At 41.4% G+C, this 21,730-nt stretch overlaps 1 protein-coding gene across 1 annotated transcript in view; it reads right to left on the reverse strand.

The window, feature by feature from the left end:
* MAN1A2 (mannosidase alpha class 1A member 2) overlaps positions 1-21,730 on the reverse strand; it is a 144,930-nt gene that overhangs the window by 22,386 nt on the left and 100,814 nt on the right. The window contains exons 9-10 of the mRNA XM_059836282.1: positions 11,732-11,847; positions 4,799-5,018 (exon numbers count right to left, since the gene is read on the reverse strand). Of these exons, the coding sequence (XP_059692265.1) occupies positions 4,799-5,018; positions 11,732-11,847 (336 nt within the window). The remainder of the gene's footprint in view (positions 1-4,798; positions 5,019-11,731; positions 11,848-21,730) is intronic.

Raw genomic sequence — 21,730 nt, forward strand, 5'->3', positions numbered from 1 at the left:
TGGAGTCACCATCCCTGGAGGTGTTCAAGGAACGTGTGGACGTGGCACTGCGGGACATGGTTTAATGGGCATGGTGGTGTTGGGTTGGTGGTTGGACTTGATGATCTTACAGGTCTTTTCCAGCCTTAGTGATTCTGTGACTTTCCAACTTCTCCGTACTAATCAGCACTGTGGAGCAGACAGCATCATGAAAGATGAAATAGGTAACTTAAGCGCTGACAGAATGCAATCCGGTGAGAAAGGGAATACAAAGGATGTAGTAACATCTAGAAGGATTAAGGCAAAAGTTGTAACAAGCCATATTGGAGAAGGCTGTCACATGTAGACAGACCACCTTGCATTTGGACAATGAGAGTTGGGCCTCATGTGAGAAAACAGCTGGTGTAGGATAGCAAAATTTTCTCAGGGGGTAGGTCTGGAAGACTTGCTCCCAAAAGACAGCAGGATGTCACCTCAGTTTAACTGTCCAAAGCTAAAAAGCCCCAAGCTAACCTGAAGGGAATGATTAACCTGCTTTTAATTACTCAGTCACTTGGGTAACAAAACCAGATATTTTCACCCAAGTGGGGTTACTATGATGGCCAGGTACCTTATGAAAAAGGTCAGATCTGTACAGAAGTCAAGCAACTGACTTTTGAACTGGAATGGGTCTGTTTCTACCACAAGACATACCTCCTCTTATCTGTTTTGACTGAGATGTAGAATAAAGTATCCTTGAATTCAAGAGACAAAAGTCCTTCTCTCTGTAGAGCTGGGTCGATCTCCTCCACCACCATCCTGAACTGAGCTTATGTATGAACACACGCAGTCCTCAAGTCCAAAATGGGGTCTCATCCTTCCTCCACATCTGCCTCTATGGAAAAACTATTCATCTTAGTAGTGATTACTCCTGACTAAAGCAGCAGCAACTACCAATGATAATGGTGTTAGGAAATGAGGAAGAAACTGAGTCGTGTGGCCTGAGATCGAGTATCTTTGCTTGACCCAGCAAGACAGGTAGGTGCAATAGGCTGTGGCCTCTAAGGTAGCTTCACAGATCTGAGCTTGGTCTTATTTATACACTGGGAGACATGGCATGGCGTCACGCCAGCAGCAACCTGTCCTAAAGGTGATGGCGTGCTTTAACTTGTGCCACACTTTCAATCAAGTTAAGAAGTGTCCTAAAATCTTCAGCAAGCCCCAATGACGCACTGTGAGCATCCAAAAAACCTGCAAGGGATCACTGATACACATTCCAGGGGACGAAGGAATACCCAAAATGTCAGTGGAAAGCTCTCATTCCAGTGATGCCAAGGCTAAGGCAAATAAGTCAGTCTACAACACGACCGTGCAAATCTGTAATCACGCAGCAACTTTTGCTAGTTACATGGCAAAGTGATTGCTGTTGCCAAAATGGAAAGAAAGGATGGGCAGTGGAGAATATTTTTTAACCAGTAAAGAGGTGAAAAAGCAGGATGCTTTTGTATCTGTAGGGTGGTCCTCAATCCTCCCCAAATAATTTGTAGCAAAACACACATCTTTTCATCATGTGTCTGGGGAACCCAAAAGAAGTATTTGAGTTGGGGAATGGGTTACAGTATGTTTGGGAGCACCGTAACCCAGCTAGGCTCGTGTGGAATCCCTGCAATACAATCTGCTCCTCCACCTGTCAGCTGGGAGAGGAGGGTATAACTGCCTGCTGGGGCAATGGCTCCTCAACACCACGAAGATCTCCTGCTGAGAGCCCAAACTGGATGGCAACAGAATGCTTGACATCAAGGGGCCAACCAGACAGCGGAGAAGGATTCATAATGGCCTAAGACCTCAAAGGTCTTAGAAACCATCAACAGAAGCAAATGCATCCAAGGGACCAGAGAGATGGTCTTAGAAACGATGAAAGTCTGGATGATCATAATTCAACAGGCGACTTCTCACATCAATTGTGGTAACTTCAGTCCCAAAGGCAAGTAAGTGAAGAAGAGAGGCAAACAGACAAGAACTATTGAAAGGGCTAAATTAGCTTGACAAAATGAGTGAAGTCTTGTTTTGTTAAAGAATGCTGAAGCCACCACAAATGCTCTGCCTTATAGAGGGCGATCGAGTTTGTCTGAAGACATAGGGTAATGTATGAGAGGGGAAAGTGACCTGAGAGGATACTATTATTGCCTTAAAAAATCCTAACACATCAAGAACCTCCAGCCACAAATGTCATGGCAGAAAATCACCTCAATGCTAAATAGGTATGTGGACTCTCACTGCAAGGCAAGAGCATTTTACTTATCATACTGGTAAAATCTGTCCAGATAGAAGTTACTCCAATGGAATTTATCTGAAAACCCAGAAGTCCTGGACCCTAAATCATCTGTCATGTCACCATGTTTATTTATTTATGCAAGACATGGAAAGCATGATTTCAAACCAGAACTTCAAGAGATGGTATTCCATGATTTATATGATAACAATCTTGTAAAGACAGTAGCAAATATAGAATTTAGTTTGCCTGAAGCTTTCTGAAATTTCAACTTTTTTTTTTTTTTTTTTTTTTCAAACAGGCATTCATACCTGCAATATGTGCAACAGGTTGCTGACAGTTGGCAATATAATGCCGTTCTTTTCCAGAAGTGCTTTTACTCTATGAAATTCTGTTTCAGTTTTGCTGAGACTGGACCTTGAAACAGCTTTTTTTTTCCCCCCTTATGCTCAGCCCTTATGGAAATTTAGGTTGTTTCATAAAGTAGTATTTTTACACTAAAATATTATAAAACCAGGCATATACTGCCATTTATGATGAGCAACCCTGGGAAGGCACAGGAAAGGACAGCTCTGGCTGGTTTTTCTGAAGAAAAGAGCTCTCTGTCCTCAGCGCTTTGCTGTTTCCCCTGGGGACACCAAACGGGACAAGAGTCTATAAGAGAAGGAGATCAGGCTCACCCCTTTGCTGACTGAAACATAAACCTAGCAGCTGAACCTGGATGACTGCCTGCCCTTTGAGAGAGAGTGGTTTTCTGCAACCAGCTAGTTCTGCCATTAAAGCATGCAATTATGTCTCAAATCCTGCTGTTAAAGCATAATGAAGAAGTTGATGTTTTGCACGTAACACTTATTTTCTTTGAAAAATCAGTCCAGGCAAAAAAAAAAAAAAAAAAAAATCCACATTCCTGAGATTGCATGACTGAACAAAAGAAAACTAGGGCATTGCAAATTTATAGCTGTCTGTACAACTTCCCATCTGTTTCTTGCATGTGTGTGTTCTTATATAGTCATTAAATATGTAACCAAAACTTTTATCCGCCCCTCCTGTCTTTTGACTTATTTAGGGTACAGAATAAACATCTGAAGGAATAAAATTAGGACTGCACAAACAACTGTAAATTTAGCATTGCTTATTTTTAAGTGTCAAATTAAACCTTTAAATGCAGTTTTTCAGAATGCAACAATAGCTACTATGTCCTACCTTTTTCCTTAAGCATCCTCACATTTTTCCTTTCTCCTTTTGCTTAATGCTGTTGCTACCCAGCTAAAAGTATCACTTCTGTCACTGAATTCTTTAAAATGACAGGCAATTATACAATGACACTATGGAATCCTGTGAATAAATACAGGAATTCTCATCTTAAAAGGGCTTGGGTTTTAGTTACCATTACTTCTACTAGGACGTTATTTCAGCAGCTCTCTTCTCTGATGGCTACACAAAGACATTTCCAATGTCCAACCTACATTTATTCACGGCGAGCTTACAAATCTTGCTCTTGGTACAGCCGTGTTGTTTATATCTTAAAATAACTCTATTTCTTTTCAGTGTTTACCCCTTGAGATGACAACAAATTTATTCTTCCCTTCTTTGGCATTATTTTTCTAGTCCGAGCAGGCTGACCTCTCTTATTTTCCCGCTGTAAGATAAAAGCTCTGTTGCTCTAATCATTCTGTTGGTCCTTCTCTGCATTTTTCCTGCTTGAAATTCAGATTTGTACAGCGTATTCTGGATGACAAATTATACATGTCTTCTAAGGCAGTGTTAATATTCTCTAATCTCTGCTGAAAATTCTTCACCTGATACAGACTAGGACTGCACTGGCATTTTTCAACTCCCAGTTTAGAGAAAGAGCTCTTGCCTTTTTTCTCGTGAACTTCTTATTTCTGACAGTCCAGTCCTCAAGATCTTCCTGTTTACTATTCTGAGACTCTTCTGTTTTAATTGTGCCTTATGACTTTACGGCCACTGTAAGTGTAATCAGCACACTTCAAATTTACGCGCCAAGGTCGCTATTAAAGATGTAAAGTAAACCTGGTCCCAAAGACTGAACTTGAGAAACTTCCAGCCCAACAGTGAAGTCTGATATTGCCTCCTCACTAGTCAGATCTTTAGTATGCAAACTGTGAGATGGCCAGTCTTCATCCTCTCTAGTTTAATGGTACTTACCCAGAATGTACTATTACTAAAACCAGTAAAAGGTCTATTTACAAATTTTTCACTCTACACAACTGTAAGAACAGTATATACAAGGTGCAGAACTGCCCTACGTATCCGGGAGGACAAGAGTTCACACACACTCCTTCCTCCCTGCACCAACATAACCTATCTTAGCTGACTGATCCAAAACCAGGGATAAACATGCAGGAAGGAACTATACAAAGTCTGGTTTTACATTTACTCACCATGATGTAGATCAGATGTAAATACATGGATATTAAGAAAATTATACTGGTATAAAAACAGTGCATGTTAGACAAGGCAGAGGTCCATAACAAATCTTAAAAATAATTACGACAATTTCTGTACTTCAACTACTGAAATAACTGGATTAGCAATATATCTTACTTGTCCTGTCGTATGACTCATGACACGTATGTGCAATTTCAGCTCCAAGCTGCAAATAATGTCCAGCTTTATCATCTCTGGAACCATCTGCTCCAAGGGCAAACATTCCCCCTGCAAAACAGGTCAAATGGCCCATCTTTCTTTCGAGGTGCCCGTTCTTCCACTCCCCAATGAAGGTCAGTCCTCCATTGGACTTTCTGATGAGATGTTTTTCTATGGCCTACAAGAAGATTAAGAGAACTTTCAAATACTGTTTCACATGCAAGTTTTACATACTAACTTTCCTTCAAAGAATAAAGTACTGTTTTCAAAACAATTTTCTCCTTCTTTCAAATTCATTTCTGAGCACTACAGGAACAAACAGCTACAAGAATGTAATTTCAATGCACACAAAACCCCACCCTAACTGCTCAACGATGCTACTGAGATCAAACATAGGGAAATCACGACATAGATAACATCGCATTTTTAGCTGAGAATTCAGCACATACTTTATGGCTCAAACAATGTTTGTCTACCTGTTAACTCTGAGAAGCACCTATTTGTTCTGCCGTACAGTCTGTGCGTACTCAGAAAATACATCCATGTTGGAAACTTTTGGTCAGCAACGTTTGGAAAGGCAGCACCTGTACTCTCAGTCAGTCTTCAATAGGAATGACAGGAATGCTCCAGCCACCTTCTAGCTGCTTCTCCACAGCAGCTTTCTGATCACGCATGGTCAAAGGATGGGTGAGGGTTAGAGCAGCTGTTCGCAAAAACCATTATTATTTTATAGGTGAGGCAACTGCTGCCTTTTCTTTGCACATTTGTACCAATATATGTTGTTGCTTGTGACTTATAAATGGTATTCTTCCAGTAGTCGGAAGAAGAATAGCTGACCTAACTTTCCAAAGTTTGCAAACTACATCGAACAAGACATTCACTTAAGTCTCTTTCGGAGAGGTTCACAATCCCCACCAACCTACTGCAGTACTTACTGCCTTTAGCATTAGACAGTTTTTCTTGTAACTAGAATCTCATTACAGTTTGAGTCCTATAATAATAAAGACAATTCTCTTCTCTACCATGGGGACATTATTCCTATCTTCTTTCCAGAAATCTCCTTTCTACTTCCACACATAACCATCTGATGGGTTCACAACTTCCTTCACGGTGCATGACCTGTGACTGGTCAGAGTACTCCAAGGCTGATTAGAGTTGAAGGACTTAAAGTGCCATTAAAAAGGCATTTACTACTCTCCTTCTCATCCACAAGATCTATTACAGAAGTGAATTACTACCCCTCCCCATTACTTTTCTGGTACCTACAACAAATTACACCCCAAATGTCCACAACTTGTATTTTGCACTAAAACTAGATATACTGAGAACACAGAGACAGAGGATCCCACATATAACTAAAGCAGTTATTGTGGATGTGGAGGTCATGCCTGCTGCACACGGTTGTCTCCTTGCTATCTACACAGTGCAAACTATGCAGTTTGCTACAATACAGATTCAAGCCATAAATACATAGATTAATCAGCTTGCAACTTGTAAATCAGGTTTAAAAGTGGACAGTGAAATAGCTTTTCCCTGTAAATAAAAAAGTGAGATTGTCTTTTGTTTTCAACAAAATGGACAAACGAAAACCTTCAAGCTCTTCTGTGATAGTAGTAGGTATTTCAATTTTTTTTTTTTTTATTTAAGCTGATGCTTAAGTGATACAGTACTGTTTTGTACAGCTGTATTGAATCCAGCAACATCTGATGATGTGGAAGTCCTCCATCTGGGTACTGAAATAACATCTGACAGCCTTCCAAAGTTGTTGGGTTGTTGGTTTTTTTTCCCCAACAAAAAACTTTTCTAAAACCAAAATTATTGAAATCACTGTTAGAAAAGGCAGAATGTGTAGGATGAGGAGCCTCATCTGGGGAAGATGATAATATGAACAGTGATCTGAAATAGTTGTGTTTTGAGTATGTACATGTTTCTCTATGGTTTTCTGAACGTGTTCTTGACTGGCGACACTGCAGTGCTTGCAGCAACTTTTCTGAATGGTTACAGCAATGCAAATCTACACCTCATCCATGCAGCCAGTGAAGACCTGGCAGTCCCCATACGGCCAAGGTGAAGGTACTAGCTAAAAGCCAGTGCCGTGGACTGCAGGGAGAAGACTGCATTATCATCAGTAGGGCCCTGCTCCTTACTTGCACTGAGCCATCATTTGGATGGTGAAATTTCTCCACTGCCCTCTATGGAGCCTGTGCGTTCTGAAGGTAACGAAAGAGAAGTGCCGGTCTGCATTCCTGTTGGGTTAATGTCTTCACTGATACCACTGACAGACCTGAAGTTTGTGCTTATGGCACGATCCAGCGAGATGAACGCAGAAATAACCGACAGAACAGAAACTAGTAAGTCTCCGAGGGCTGCCAGAGTGGCTGTCTAACAATCATGCAAATTGGCATCAAGGACTGGCAGGATACCGTGGCTTCTGCTGCTAGGGAGCCTGCTGCGGTTAACTGCACAAGCCTCATTCATTCTGAAAGTACCGGTATAGGAAAGATTGGATCTGCTGAAAATCTGCCACTGAAGACGACACCAAGATCTGTAGCATTAGCTACATTAGCTAGGATTCAGTTATCCTAGACTGTGACAAAACTGACATTATGATTATAGGATTTTTTTGACCATATGGTACATAAAAGTTGAGGAGTCCTTTTTAAAGTAAAGCCGCTTTTACTATGAAGAGCAAGAAGGCTTAAAAGGGTTTAGATTATTTATTTCCTGGAGGAAAACATTTTTTCCCCAAATGTTCTATGAAATTCCCTTTTGAATTGTATCTTTTTGTAATTCCATAACTGTTGATGAGTAAATGGTTGCAGGAGCATTTCCAGGGGGAGAAAATCTCTGTGGTTGGCATCAGGAGAGCCGGCAAAGGCCAAATTTATACCCTTCTCCATGAGCTACTCCTTCACTCTAGACTTGCTTTCAGGGTTTGACTGAAGAACATCACCTAGGTGCAATGTGTCCCTCTCCTGAACAGAGAGCACATCTGAACTTGAACATGACTGTCTTGTATAAGGGCTAGTTTTTGAAATCTGAAAATCAAGTTCTGGCAGCTACTTAATTATTAAGTTACATCTTAAGAGTCACAAAGGAAGCATCCCCAGAAAGAAAATAAATGCAACCTTCAAAATACTTCCTCATTCAACAACCCACTGCCTGCTAAGTGTGTAAAAAGAACAATTAATATTGACCGTCATTAACAAGGAACAGCTGGGAGCACTGCCTAGTGGACAAGAAAAGCTTGAGCAGGTTGGGACAGATGTGACATTTGGACCCTGGGCTGGATGCCTGGGGCCACAGAGCACGCCAAAGGAAGGACACCCAGCTGGGCCATGAGGAGTACATGCACACTAGAGTGGACATGTATACTGGAGCTCCCAAAGAAAATATTTAGTCCACATCAGCTAAGAGATTAACTGATGGAAGACGTTTCCTTAGCCTGTGAAATGCCTGAAACAATAGACCGAGATATGAAAACGGAATATCCTCTGATGGTCATGCTTTCTGTGATTTTTATGACTACAAAATCCAGCATTTTCTGAGCTGTCTTGCAGCAGTACTTGCTATGTTGTGATAGTCAAACACACTGCTGAATCCTTCTTTTAGCTATCTAATGCTGTGCAATAAGAAAGAGCGAGGATAACTTCGTGAGCATAACAGATTAGACTACTCAAGGCAATAGATCAAAAGGAAGCTTCCCTATCCTCCAGCCGATGTGAGAAGGAGAAAAGACGCTTTAAACTAGACTAGCTGGGAGGCCCACATGACGATGTTGAAAGCAAAGTTAAGAGGCCCACCCTCAATATTTATCACCACAAAAAAGTCCCAGCAAATTTCACAACTTCAGCTTTTATCACAGCTGTGAATCTACATACTAGGACATTGAAATGAAGTGTCCTTCACAGGGGAAGACTGCACTAACGTTACATAGCGCGGAGAGGTCACGGATACAGAACTTGTTCATGCTCTTTTTATGAAGTATGCGGTGACCTGGGTAAGGCTTCACATGCCATGGACTGGAAATCATGACATCTGAAAAACAGATGCTGTCATCTTTCTTCCTCTTCATACCTCTGAGGAATGGAACATCACTGCCTACGGCAAGACTTGAGTGAGGGCATGGTTGCCTGTCTTCTGCTCTCCCCTGTAATAAGCTAAGGAGTGAAGTGTGGCGGGACAGAGACCTTCTTTTAGACTGGTGGGTGCTGAGAAAATTTCCAACTCCGTGCTATGAGTGGGAAGAATGTATTTTACACCCTTCCCCTGCTGCTTGCACAAATGACGCAAAGAGCTTTTGCTCCAAGTTTCGAAAAACAAAGAGTCAGAATTGCCAGCTATAGAGGAAGACCTATGTTATGGGCAAGAACAAAAGAATGGTAAGGGAACGGGCTCTTAAAAATATTTTAAGATTTTAAATAAAATTTCATATTGGAACCCCGTGAAACAAATCCTACTCACTGACTTTCTGCCCATGTCTTTCAATGTCAAGTAGGACCTGGGGTAAACACAAACCCTGACGCAGAAGGATGTTCCATAATGCATAAATCAGTACAGTTCATGCAGACTCAAACGTACACGGGTGGGTTTAGCTGAAAGAAAGCCGAAGAAACCATCTGACGCTTGCACTGCAGGCCATAACACACATGAAGCGAGAGCAGCTCAGCAACTTCTCCCTCCTGTCTACAGTATGTTTTCATCTGCCCCCAAATTCGCTCTGCTGCATCTCCATGCACAGACAGAGATTTGCCCATACAAAATGTTTGCAAGAGTGGGATGGCAGTGAAGAGGAGGAAAGGGAAAATTTATTTCCTCTAATTTTGAAGCGCTCACAGCTCAGGAATCAGAATACAGTATTTCAACAGTAACCACAATGCGTGTTAAACATCAACTCCTAAACATTTTTAAACCCACAGGACCCAATAAACTGTATTTTAGACTATTAAAAGTACTCAACTAACATTTTGAACTATTAATGTTGACTTTAACAAACCCTAGAAAGATAAGGAAGTTCAAAAGGACTGAGAAATAGCTGACACTTTAACAGTATTTTAAAAGGTTAATAGAACAATCATATAAAATGAATTATGTGGTTTCAGAAATAAATGTTTGATTGACAAGTGCATGCTGATATTAGGAAAATGAGGAATTTCTGCCATTTCCTTGGTACTGCGCAAAATATTAGTCCTAAACAAACTCAAGGCAGCACATATGAAGTGGATTAAAAGTTGGCTTGCTAGAACAGTTCAAAGTAAACCAAAAATTGTGAAAAATCCTCATCCCGTGAAGATTCTGCAAAGACACTTTTATTCAATGCTAGGCAGCATTTCTACCAATGATCTGCAAGAAAAAAATGCTAAAAAAAATTTGCAGATGACACAAAAATTGATGGAGCTGTAGATAGTGACAAAGGAAAAGTCAGTCCTGTAAAATCATTCAGAACAGGTGACAAAATGGGCTTTGCCTGAACAACTGTGTTTTAATAGAGATAAGGTCACACATCGAGGAATCGGGAATGTGAATCACAGTAGGAGGAAAGCAGCAAATCAAAAAGACTATAACCAACTTCAGAGTAAAACCAACTGGAGAGTGGATGACAGTGTGAGGCAAAGGTTAAGAGTGCAAACACAGCTCTTGGCTGGATGAAGAGGAGAATACTGAGAAGAAATCAGGCAATGACGTATTAGAAGAACCATCACATCCTTGTCTCCGTACTGAAGACACTGGAAAGTACCTAGGAAAAAGCTTAAGAAAGAATTCAAAATCTGTTTTGTATTGTGAGACTAAAGAAAAGAATGCATTTCTCCTTCAGGAGAGAATGCCTAGCGTACCTTTGTTAGTAACCAGCTACATGATGCAGATAACCCTTTAAAACAATGTGGGGAAGGAAAAAGTTCAAGTAGCTGAAAGCCAGATGTAATCAAATTCAGGTCAGGAATAAGACATATTACAGCTTCCAAGCAGTTTTGGACTAGAACTTTCACTATATCTCTTAAAATGTGAATTTTGAGAATTCCAAGCACAGGCGTTTTGCTTTAAAAGATAGAGCGCGCTAAAACTAAGCTTTAAAAGCTTGTGTTGAAAGAACCACGGCATGCACAGAGCATGAAATAAGCTAGGCACCAAGCACATACCTGGACTCGGACAAGACTACGTGGTCCCTGCTGCTGTTGGTACCACAGCTAACTTGACTAAAACCAGCTTAGTTACTCTCTCTGTGTCTTAACCACAGCACAGGCATGTTGGCACATACGGGCACAAACGAGCCTGATGGAAGAAGATGCCTGTGTATGGGGAAACTCAGAAAGCAAGAGCTGGGCAGCGTAAAGCTCAGAGCCACCATGGAAGGGCCCCCAAATCCCACCTATGAACCATCCTGCAGTACTGCCCCGCTTGGACAAGCACTACTTGATCTGTGAGGGGGAGCACGACCGTATCGCAAAAGAACCGTAGAGCAAGGAATAGGTATGAACTACATTTTACAAGATAAATATGGAATATAACACCTAAATGTTTTAGAAAATAATTTAAAGAATAAAACAATTCAGGACTTCCACTCCTAGAATGATTCTGAACACTGGAGAAAAGCGTTCTGCACACATCTTAGGGTTGTTAGATCTCTTTCTAATAAACTATAGCTTGGGCTTTTACATTACACCGTTTTGGACAAGCTGATTATTTTTAGCACAATAATCTGCATCAGATGTATTCCACAATAATAAATTTTAAACTACTCAGAGTGAAAGCTAGTATTATTCATCACTTGATTTCTTAAAACTTACATAATCAAAACAAGTCCTGTGGTTTGGGGTGTTTTTTCGGTTTTTTAAGTATTAAAGATTGTTTTTAAGTTCCACTGCACCGGAAAACTCAATGAATTATAATCACCTCAATTGCGTCGTCGTACATTTTCCTTGCCTCCGTGTCCATCTTGTCTGACATAAGCCAGGCTTTCAATAAATATTCATAAAAACTGTCTCCCAGCCCGCCCACGGATGTGTGATCTGTAGGAGGGAAAGAAGAAAAAAAAAGTCAAGTTGTTATATAATAGCACCTTAAGTTTATTCAAAATATAAACTTAGATTTTTAAGGTCTACTGTTGTAGAATTATCAATATTTTAAGCCCGTTTAGCAGGACAAGGCTGCACCGTACCCCCTATCCCCTTGGAACTTACTTCATAGGTGTGGGACCTGCTGTTATGTGTTCACAATTTGTCATTCTGCACAGGCTATCCCTCATACCAAAAATGTAATTTAACCTCTGTTTTTACTTCATGCCACAGAACCTAATTGTTTTGCTGCTAATGTTTGGGGGGTTTTAATTTTTTTTTAACATATGTAAAAACGTATATGCAAAAACCCCTAAGATCCCTGTATCCAGGATGGAAGCAGGTCATGCGGCTGGCTATGAACTGCCATGAACTACACAGAATCCAGTCTTTCCAGATTTCTTTTTCCAACAAGGTAGTTACTTAACAGCCTAATGAATTTCTCAAAGTAAATGTTCGTATTTACATTATTTCAGTCAAAAGGGAGACAAATTGCCTTCGCAGCGCGCAACACAAGCCTTGCTCTGTTCCACCGTGCCTGAGCAGCCCCGCAGAGCCCCGCCACGTGCTACAGGGTAAGGCTGCTTGATGGTTAGAGTCCACCACCACATCAACTGGACCTCCGAACATGCAGACTTCTTTTTTCTCACTTTTTTTTTTTTTTCCCTTGCAGAGGTTGCCTTTCACAAGTAGCATCATTGCTATTCTGTGCTGACAGACCACATGAGAACTACCTACGTTTCTCTTTGGGTGAACCATCATACCACGCCACAAAAAGCCTACTGATGGTCTGACTCTTGTCTCGGAGCTCCTGTTCCAACCACGGTAAGCACTCCCTCAGTACACCCTTCATTCAAAAAAGCAGTACACTCTATGAGATTTAATAAATGACTTGAAGCAGAACAGCACATAACCTTTTCTCTCCCAACGTTACAGCCCCCAAAACGCTGGCACCAGAACAGTCTTAGTCTGCTGAAGCTAGGAGAAGGAAATGTTTAAGACCAACTTTGTCACAATGCCAGAATTTCACTGCCCCAAGCATAGCTGTTAGTTATGCAAATTCCCTTTTACCGGGTGGAAAAAAGATATGATACTTCCTTTTCCAAAGTACCTCAAAAAAGCGGTATCATTCACAGTCTTTCTGGGATAAAGGTGTAAAAGAGAGGTTGGAGCTCTCCTCCTGTTCCTGGTTCCTCCAAGCACCGTCCTGCCCCAGCACGGCTGCTTGTCTCTGAAGATGTGAGTAGGAGGTTAGAGCTGGTAGAGGCTTCTACCCGAACTCTTCCAGCTGCCTCTTGGCTCCTCTGCTACTTACCGGTGGGTTTCTAAACAAAGCAAGGAGCAAGTGGAAAGCCTGTAGCTTTCCCATTTGGTTTCAGGTTGTGAATTTGGAGCAAATTACTGCGCGCCCTTCTCTTACACCTCAGCATTGCCTAGACAGCCTTTTCATACCCATCTACTCAGTGATTTAACTACAAGCAATGAGTTTCATAAGCTTTCTAGCTCTGAGCTGTAAAGAGGGCATTCAGGTCATGAGTCTCTTCCACAAATGAAGGGCTAGAAATCACTCCTTCAATGCACAACTACATTCTCAAGTAGGCACAAGAGCGAAGGCTCTGTGGTTTCCCAAAAACAAACAAACCACCCCAAGACTTCAAAGTTAAGACTCATGTCAGGACTACTCAGGGACTGTCTTCACAAGAGATATGGTTTAACACTACTTCTGTTAAGCTGCTGCCTCCTCCCCAGCGGAGCTCCGTCACTTGAGTCAGCGCCGCTCCTCTGCCAGATTTCTTTCACGGACGCACCCAGTCCCCAACCAGGACGGGGCTGCTGAATCCTCACCAGGGTTCATTTTGCAGCAGCTCCAGATGGGTTTGGGGCAGGAAAGAGCAGAAAGATGAGTGGAAAAAGGTTTATTTCCTAAACAGAGAAATCCACGTTCCAGGTGAGTTTCCAAAGCCGATCATCAGAAACATGCCCCGTTTCATATCTACTTCTTCGGGCAGTCAGTTGAGAACTGCCTTTCTCTCCTGTCAGCAGCTCTTCTCCTCCTCCACATCGCTTCTCCTCTTAGACGAAAGTACAGGGAACGCAGGAACCGGTAGCATCGGGACACACAGGACTCGGAGCCATCCCCTAGACAGCCTTTTTTGCACCTTCTTCATGTGTTCAGAGAACAGAGCTGTGCAAGCCTCTCAGCTACAAATCCTCCTCCCACACAGCAAGGGAGAAGCAAACACGGTAAGGCTAAGGGCTTCTGAGGGCCTTGCAGCTCCCACCAGCAGTGTTTTCTTTATTCCCATTTCACTCCAGCTCTCAGCTACTAGGAGTTTTCAAGGGTCCTCTCTCATTAAACAGTGGGCTCATCCACTCCCCGGCGGCGGATGCCCTTCACGGGTGGACCAGAGGGTAGACCTGTCAGAAAGGGCAAACTGATTCCGCTCCTTCTCTTCGGCGGCAGGAAAGGGAGAGATGAAGTATTTTTGGTGGTCGCACATGATAAGACATCATGGACAGGTATCTTTCACAGAGGAGGGAAGCAGTATTTCAAGGGAGCTGACTGCACTGAGACACAGCTGCCTTTATTTCCCTGACCTCCTCCATCTTCAAAAAACACGGCAGAAAGAGGGTGGGAGTGAAAAGGAGGCCACCGCAGCAGCTGAGCTGAGGTTTAAGCACAGCAAGTTTTCCAACTTCTACAGCTGCATTAAATGCACCCCTGGCAAGATCATCTTCAGGTCTTCTGCTGGCATCAGAAGGCATTGCTAAAGCAGAATATGCTGCATTTTGTGTCAGGACTATAACTAGAAATGACGGAAAATTAAAACACTTTTTGTGATGATTGCAGGACTTTCACAACTTGCTCTCACCTAGAGTGGAAATGCAAAAGAAGTATTTTTTCAAGATTCCTTAGCAAATATATAGCTGGTGAAAATGGTAGATTTGGCTCATCACACGCCATTCTTGCCTATAAACAAAGCTCCCTACCCAAACTTATCATCAGAAGGTCCACAGTGTATCACTCTCTCCCGCTATTTGAGTGACAGCTCAGATGGATTCAAAGATTTAATTCAGCTCAACTCAAAATGTTTTGCTCATAAAAATGTTTTGCATGTAAAATATTTTCAAGTTTGCCATCAGCCCTAACCTTGCACATCAATCCAGAGCACTCAAAAGAACAACTCGCGATTTGGATAACTGAGTTCACAATAGCGTCTTGGCACTGGGTACTCTCCAGTACACAGCCGCGAAGGTAAGTATTGTGTTTAAAATGTTTGTAAGTATTTTGCAAATTTAAAAATTGATTTAATTTTTCACATACATGATCTAGAGGAACTATTTAATTTGCTCTATGTCATTTAAAGGTTGTTACTGTGAAGAAGTATTTCACAGTGAAATCCTGAAGTAAAATTCTTTACGGATAAATATAGCAAAGAGAACAGAAGCATGAGGGCATATCAAATATGGCAGAAGCCACATATTCTGTTCAATGACACATATACATTTTTAGAACATTCATTCCTTCCAATCAAGACAAATTAAGATACTTTTTTCATTCCCCATTTTTTTCAAATGTAGGCCCAGATGACTGGGTGAACATGGACGGATTACAGTCAAGGATTCCTTGGGAAGTCTTATTTTAAATTAAGACATAGGAACTGCAGTTGCAAAGAATACCTTAAACTATTGCAGCCAAAAGCAATACAAAAAGCACCGTATTTTTTCTGGTTTGTCGCATACTTGAAAGCCCGGTGTGTGCAAACCTGCGCAGTCAGGCTCTTTGTGGGCCTCCTCCTTGCCAGAAAGAGCCACGTAAAATCTTAATAGAAAGTCAATGATATTTAAGGTTCATAGCAACATTTTTGCTCAGATACTTCAACAGATTTACATCCTGTTAAATATTGGCATTTTTCTTCATAATAAACAGCACGCAATTGGAAAAAAAACCCAATAAATTTCATAGCAATATTTTAATGCGTTTTTAATTTATTGATAAAAGATGATCTATATTTAGTCAAACACTGTGTCTCAGCTAATATTCCAAAAATCACACCCACCTCTTTCCCACAGACTGAACGGAGGACCTTCTTTGAAATTCTCACACCATCATTATCTAGTATTTCTAAAGCTAGTTTCACTCTGAATTATTTTATTCCTATCAGCAAACCATTAGCTCACTGCTGAGACAGTCTCCTCCGACAAGAACCAGGCCAACGATTTCACAGCAAACCACAGAAATGCTCAGCGGGTCAGAAAGGAGCGTACACGCTACCGAACCGAAATGACAATGAATCTCGGCTTGAGACAGGAGGGAGAGCCTGTGGCTCCCCGGTGATTTGGTCTCTGTAAGTGAAATTGTTTCTTTACGGATCTGGGGAGACAAATAAACCTGGGTTTTCTCAGCAGCAGCATTCCCCCTCCTCAATTACAGCCGAGGCACTGTGACGGATCTGGCTGTTCTTCCTCTCCAGGGCTAATTTTTGGGGGATGGTAGTAGGTAACAGGGAGAGTAGGCATTCGCATAACTCCTTCTCCTTTCTCGCACCCAGACCTACCTAATGGCTGTAAATGACTTCCTCCGCAGCAAGCCAGTCTCTAAACCAAGGCGGGTGGTTCCCAAGAACCCGGTTACGGCAGCAGACTGCAAGTTGCAAACAAAACTTGCAAGTTGCCACCTCCTTTTGTTTACAGGGAAAGGTTGGTTCAGTGAGCAATGAAGTATTTTCCACAACAACTGAACACCCCCTCAAGTTAACATTAGTAACAAAACCTGCCCTAATGAAGGTCTACCTGCTCTCTAGAGCAAACTTAAGGTGTGTAAATTATTTTTAAGCAGATGGCTTTAAGTAGTTAACAGCAGCTTAATGAGGCAAATTAAAAACAGTTCATGATTTGCTAAATCCTCTCTGCTTTCTGCCTTAATTGTTCAATTGTCATTTCTTGGCAACGAGCAGGAATAAAGAAAGCAGCCAGGCACCGTTTTAAAAGCAGCACATCGCGCCAGAACTGATGCTGCGGACACAAGACCTGAGGGAGAGGCTTGGCGTTCCCCGCGAGCCGATGGGAGCGGATGGGCGCTGAGCCACTGCCCCGTCCTGACCCAGGGCACGTCCTCCCGTCCTTCCTTTGCGTCCGTAAAGCTTATGCATCATTTACTGCACACGGAATCAAAAAGATGAAACAAAATGCTGAGCAGAAGCGTGTTTAGCACGCGCAGGCTGCCGTGCTGAAAAGCAGTGCGTTGAGATAGCATTCTAGCAGTCCATAAGCACAAGCAGGAGATGAGGATCAACTATGCCGATAGTATTTTCAATTCACGCATTTGCAACTATAAGACTGATACAATATTTTTAAGTACAGACAGCTAGAGAACAACCAAGCAAAGAATTAGAAATCTGGCAATACATAAAAGCGACTCAAGTCTTAGAACTGGAATTGTTATTTATGACTCTAAGGTAAAGGAAAACTAACTTAAACCTGCCGACAGTGCTATACCCAATCGACTGGAGACACCAAGGTGAACAAACTACTAATTCTTTTCAACCAAGAGTAGTACAGAACTACTTTGCAACGAAAGAACAAAGTAGTAAAAAGGGAGGCTAATTTTCCTTAAGGATCCCAAACACTCTATCTTTTGACGAAGTGCTATCATAATATGTCAGGAAAGGTGCTCAAGAGTGGAAAAGGTAAGTGACTGGGTGGAGTAGTGAAGTGATTAAGCTGATATTAACTTTCATTAAGAAATCCAGACACCCCATCACCGTCAGTCGTTCTGGGTACCAACTGGCCTCACACCGCAGGAGCCCTCTCTTCCTCTGTGGAGGGAACTTTTACAGAATTGCTTTTCTGTTTGTCTTCAGAGTGGCTCTGATTAAATTTCAGTTCAATCTTTACTTCATGTAGTTGGGCTTAGTGCCCCTCAGCTGCTCTAAATAGGTGCAAGCTCCCTTTCTAATCCTTTAATCCAGAAAGCTGAGGCGCTGGAAATTACAGCCGCTGCAATTCACAGTGGAAATTCAACCCAAAGATGCCATAAGCCATAGCGGATGGCTTAAAAGTGCAAACACTTGTAAATTAACTGCAGCAGAGGCAGCCCTGATAAAAGGAGGTGGAGGCGCATTTTTAGTGATAAATGATTCATAGCTGCCTAAGGAACACGTTAGCAGCATGAGAATTTTTCTGAAAACATGCAGGTTGTCACACATTGAAAGGACAGTTAAGGTTGCAAAGCCAAGCATTTATGAGTTAGGAGACAGCTGAACGGACATTCCTTCCCGGTCTACTCTCTGGTGCCACAACAGATTCAAGCAACAAGAAAAACCTAGCTCAGCTCCTCCAACCCGGGGCTGCGTGATCACGGCTGCTCAGCACACACAGCTCTAGGGAACGTAGCAGCTGAACTCTAAATACTCCATATGGAGAAAGGAGACGTGAATATTTCTCAAAGGCTTGAAAAAATACGGATGGTTTTCTCCTCAAGCAGTCCTGAAACAAATAATTCCCAGAGTATTTCATATCCAAAACACGATGGCTCTTGAGTTTCTTAACTGTACCCTTAGAAAAAACAAACTTTTATCTGGGTAGAATCACATTCCACCTCTAGCTTCATTTAAAAATGGCTGAAGCATTTTTGTCAAAGCTGTTCAAAAAAACCCCAGCCAGAACAGCTTGAGGCAGACAGAATATTCCAGTTGGAAGAGTTGAAGTTTGGCAGCTACAAGAACCTGAAAACACAACCACTTAACGGAAAGCGTTGAGCAATCCTAATTGTAAGTGCTACCAGCTTCTTGCATAATAAAATTAAGCAAAACGACCTCCTAGAACTGTAGCGATTATCAAACTAAAGATTAAAATTCTCAAACTTGCACAATTCAACTGTGTGCAAAGACAATAGAAATAATTTGAAACAGACCAGCAAGTACAACTAGCCCCACTAATACATATTTTTAGGTAACTCCTGTCATTAGAACCAAAACGCACCTTCAAATTGAATGTAGTTTATGACTTTAAGGTCAGAGGAGTATCCTAATTTGGTATCTTACTACAGGCTCTCCTTTCACACTCAGGAATTCACAGCTGGAACAAATATTTTCCTTTTTGTATTCAAACTTTCCTGAAACTTCAGAACATTCCAAGTATTATTTATAATTCTGGAAAGATTTAGGTCATCTCTCAGAAGACACGTTCACAAATTAAAAGACCAATCACCTAAATGCGTCAAGTCCACGTGCGAAAATTAAACACACATTAGACCTTTGCATTGGTGCTTTTACTGAAAAGTGGCTTTTTATCTCCTGAAGTTGTCTTTTCCAGATTATTACACTCAGGGAGTCTCCCGAACGAAGCCCACCTGCCTCTCTGCCAAGTCTGGAGCCAGTGTAAATCCCACCTGCGCTGGCAGCTTTAACTAAGCTGGATGGATGGATGGGAAGTCAGGTACACATTTACCTCTGATGACTTTTTTAACCTGACAAGGTGGCTGTGAAAAACCACTTAAAGGGTAGCAACACCTTCGGCTACAACCAATACTGCTGTAGATATGTGCCCACAACCCAACGAGTCCCTTTTGAATAAGAGTTTCTACATAGGGAGATCGACAAGCTCTTAATGTCATTACAACCTTTAGTTTATTCACCTTACTCTTCCTATATATCTCAACTCACCTCTTACAGATTAAAACCAAGAAAATGGGAGAGAGGAAGCCTTTACTAGATTAAATCTAGCCCAACATCCATCTATGCAAAATCAGCTGGCAAAACCACCGTCAACAACTTTGCCCTCTCCCTTCAGGTTGTATCAAGACCATAGCAGTTTACATACACGTATATGTATGTGTGTATATACATAACACACGAATGCTGACAGTCAAAAGAGATTCAAAGAAACAATAAAAGACACTCCCTGTTTTTGATGTATGGATTTATGGATTACACCACATGTAATACAAAGCTACTCCACATGTTTCCTTCTTCTGACTTGTGTCTTATGTATCTCTTATTTTTCTTCTTATGACAGATGCCCGAAATTACACACACAGCTAGCTGAAGTTTTGGTCACTCTCCAGGTGCTAGGAAATTGTGCTGATTGTAAGACTTACTCAGCCCTTGCTCTAGGACTGAAACTGAGCTACCATGCCCTACGTTTGGGCTGCACTCATTGCCATCCCCCTCTTATTTTTGACCATATAGGCCAAAAAGTGCTACAGTGTGATCTGCAACCAAAGATCAACTGTATCTTCACACAGATCTCCAAGACGAGATGGTATTTTACCTTGCTGCTACAGGACAGTCGAGCTCCCAGTGGAACTTGATGATTAAATGAACCCATCAGAAGATACATTCAACGTCCACTGAACAAAACTACAGACCCTCTCCCTTCAGTGTCACCAAACTGGAAATGTTTCTCATGTGACCAACCACCAGAAGGTACAGCTCCACGTATAACTTGGACCATAAAGTCTCACATACTGAAGACAGAATGAAGAGGAATGGACTGTTACATGTCATCTGAAATCTATTAGTGGTCTAACGAATGTCGATACAAACAACTTAGTGCACAGCCTCCAAAAAATAAGTGATATAGAAGGAATAAACTAAAACCAAGTAACTTATAAGGCTGTAACAAGTTTGTAATTGGACTTTGAAAGGCTTCCCTGTGATAGGAAATGAATAAGTCAACAACGGTTCAAAAATACAGTTTAGGTATAGAGACTCTAGTACAAAAATCAATTATTAAAGAAATGACGAGATTCCACAGGAGCTCAAACTTTAAAAACTCACAGAGCATGTGTCAGAGGATACCTTTGTAGTCCCCAATCATTTTAAGTTAGCTGTCTTCAAAGCCAACAATTCAAACTCTTGAGAATATCAGGCGGTACCCTAGGACACGCTGGACTCCATTAATACAGATTCATTTACCGAATTTACAGTCAGGAAAATAAATGTTAAAGCTGTTGTAGGAGAGATTTCAAATTCTAGATATTGATACACTCCCCACCAAGATCATGCTCTGTACATTGTGGTGGTGCAGTGAAATAAAATATTCATCTCTTTCCACCGCAATGTATGCGAGCACTTTCAAACCCCAGTTACGCCATAGCCAAATCCTATCGTTAGGAATTATTTATACACGCTCCCTTTCAAATGCATAATTCATATACATGTTTAACCTTCCAATAACACTAGAATCTTTAACACACTAAACAAAGCTTTTATTTGTTTAGCTTTTTCAGCATCTTGCTCAACAGACCAGCAAAACGTCTTAACCTTGTAAACTTACAAAAGCTTATTCCCTGCACCGCACAGCTCTGCTGCATTTCATTAAAACAAAGTTTTAACAGATTAACTTGCTCTTGGCTTCTAATGAATAATCAAATTTGAATGCAGCCTTTTCTTGGAACACAGTTAATTACATTTGTACATGGTTGTAAAGCAAAAGGGCAAGGGGAATTCCCCATCAGAGATTACATAAATGATTTTATATTCAAAACACATGCATGCCCCTAAACACAGAACAAGACAGAATATTTTGGAGACAAAAATTAAGGACATCTGCCAAGATAGCAAAGAAAATTAAACAGCAGAGAACCACCCCCACCTCCTCATCCGCAACTGATACATGCACGCCTACTGCTGAAGTCTAGAAATCACGTTCTATTTTCATTTGTTCGTAATGCACTCAACTGAAAGCAGATTTCAAATAAAAAACCCCACCGCAAGAAATGCCTGCATCAATCCCCAAACTACCCATCACATAGATCACACACCTCCAGGTCTATAACTGACGTTCCAACCACAAATCAAAAAAGAAATCTGCTTGCTAAATCAAATAAATG

The sequence above is a fragment of the Gavia stellata genome, chromosome 1 (genome assembly GCF_030936135.1).
Source record: "Gavia stellata isolate bGavSte3 chromosome 1, bGavSte3.hap2, whole genome shotgun sequence".
Classification (NCBI taxonomy): domain Eukaryota; kingdom Metazoa; phylum Chordata; class Aves; order Gaviiformes; family Gaviidae; genus Gavia; species Gavia stellata.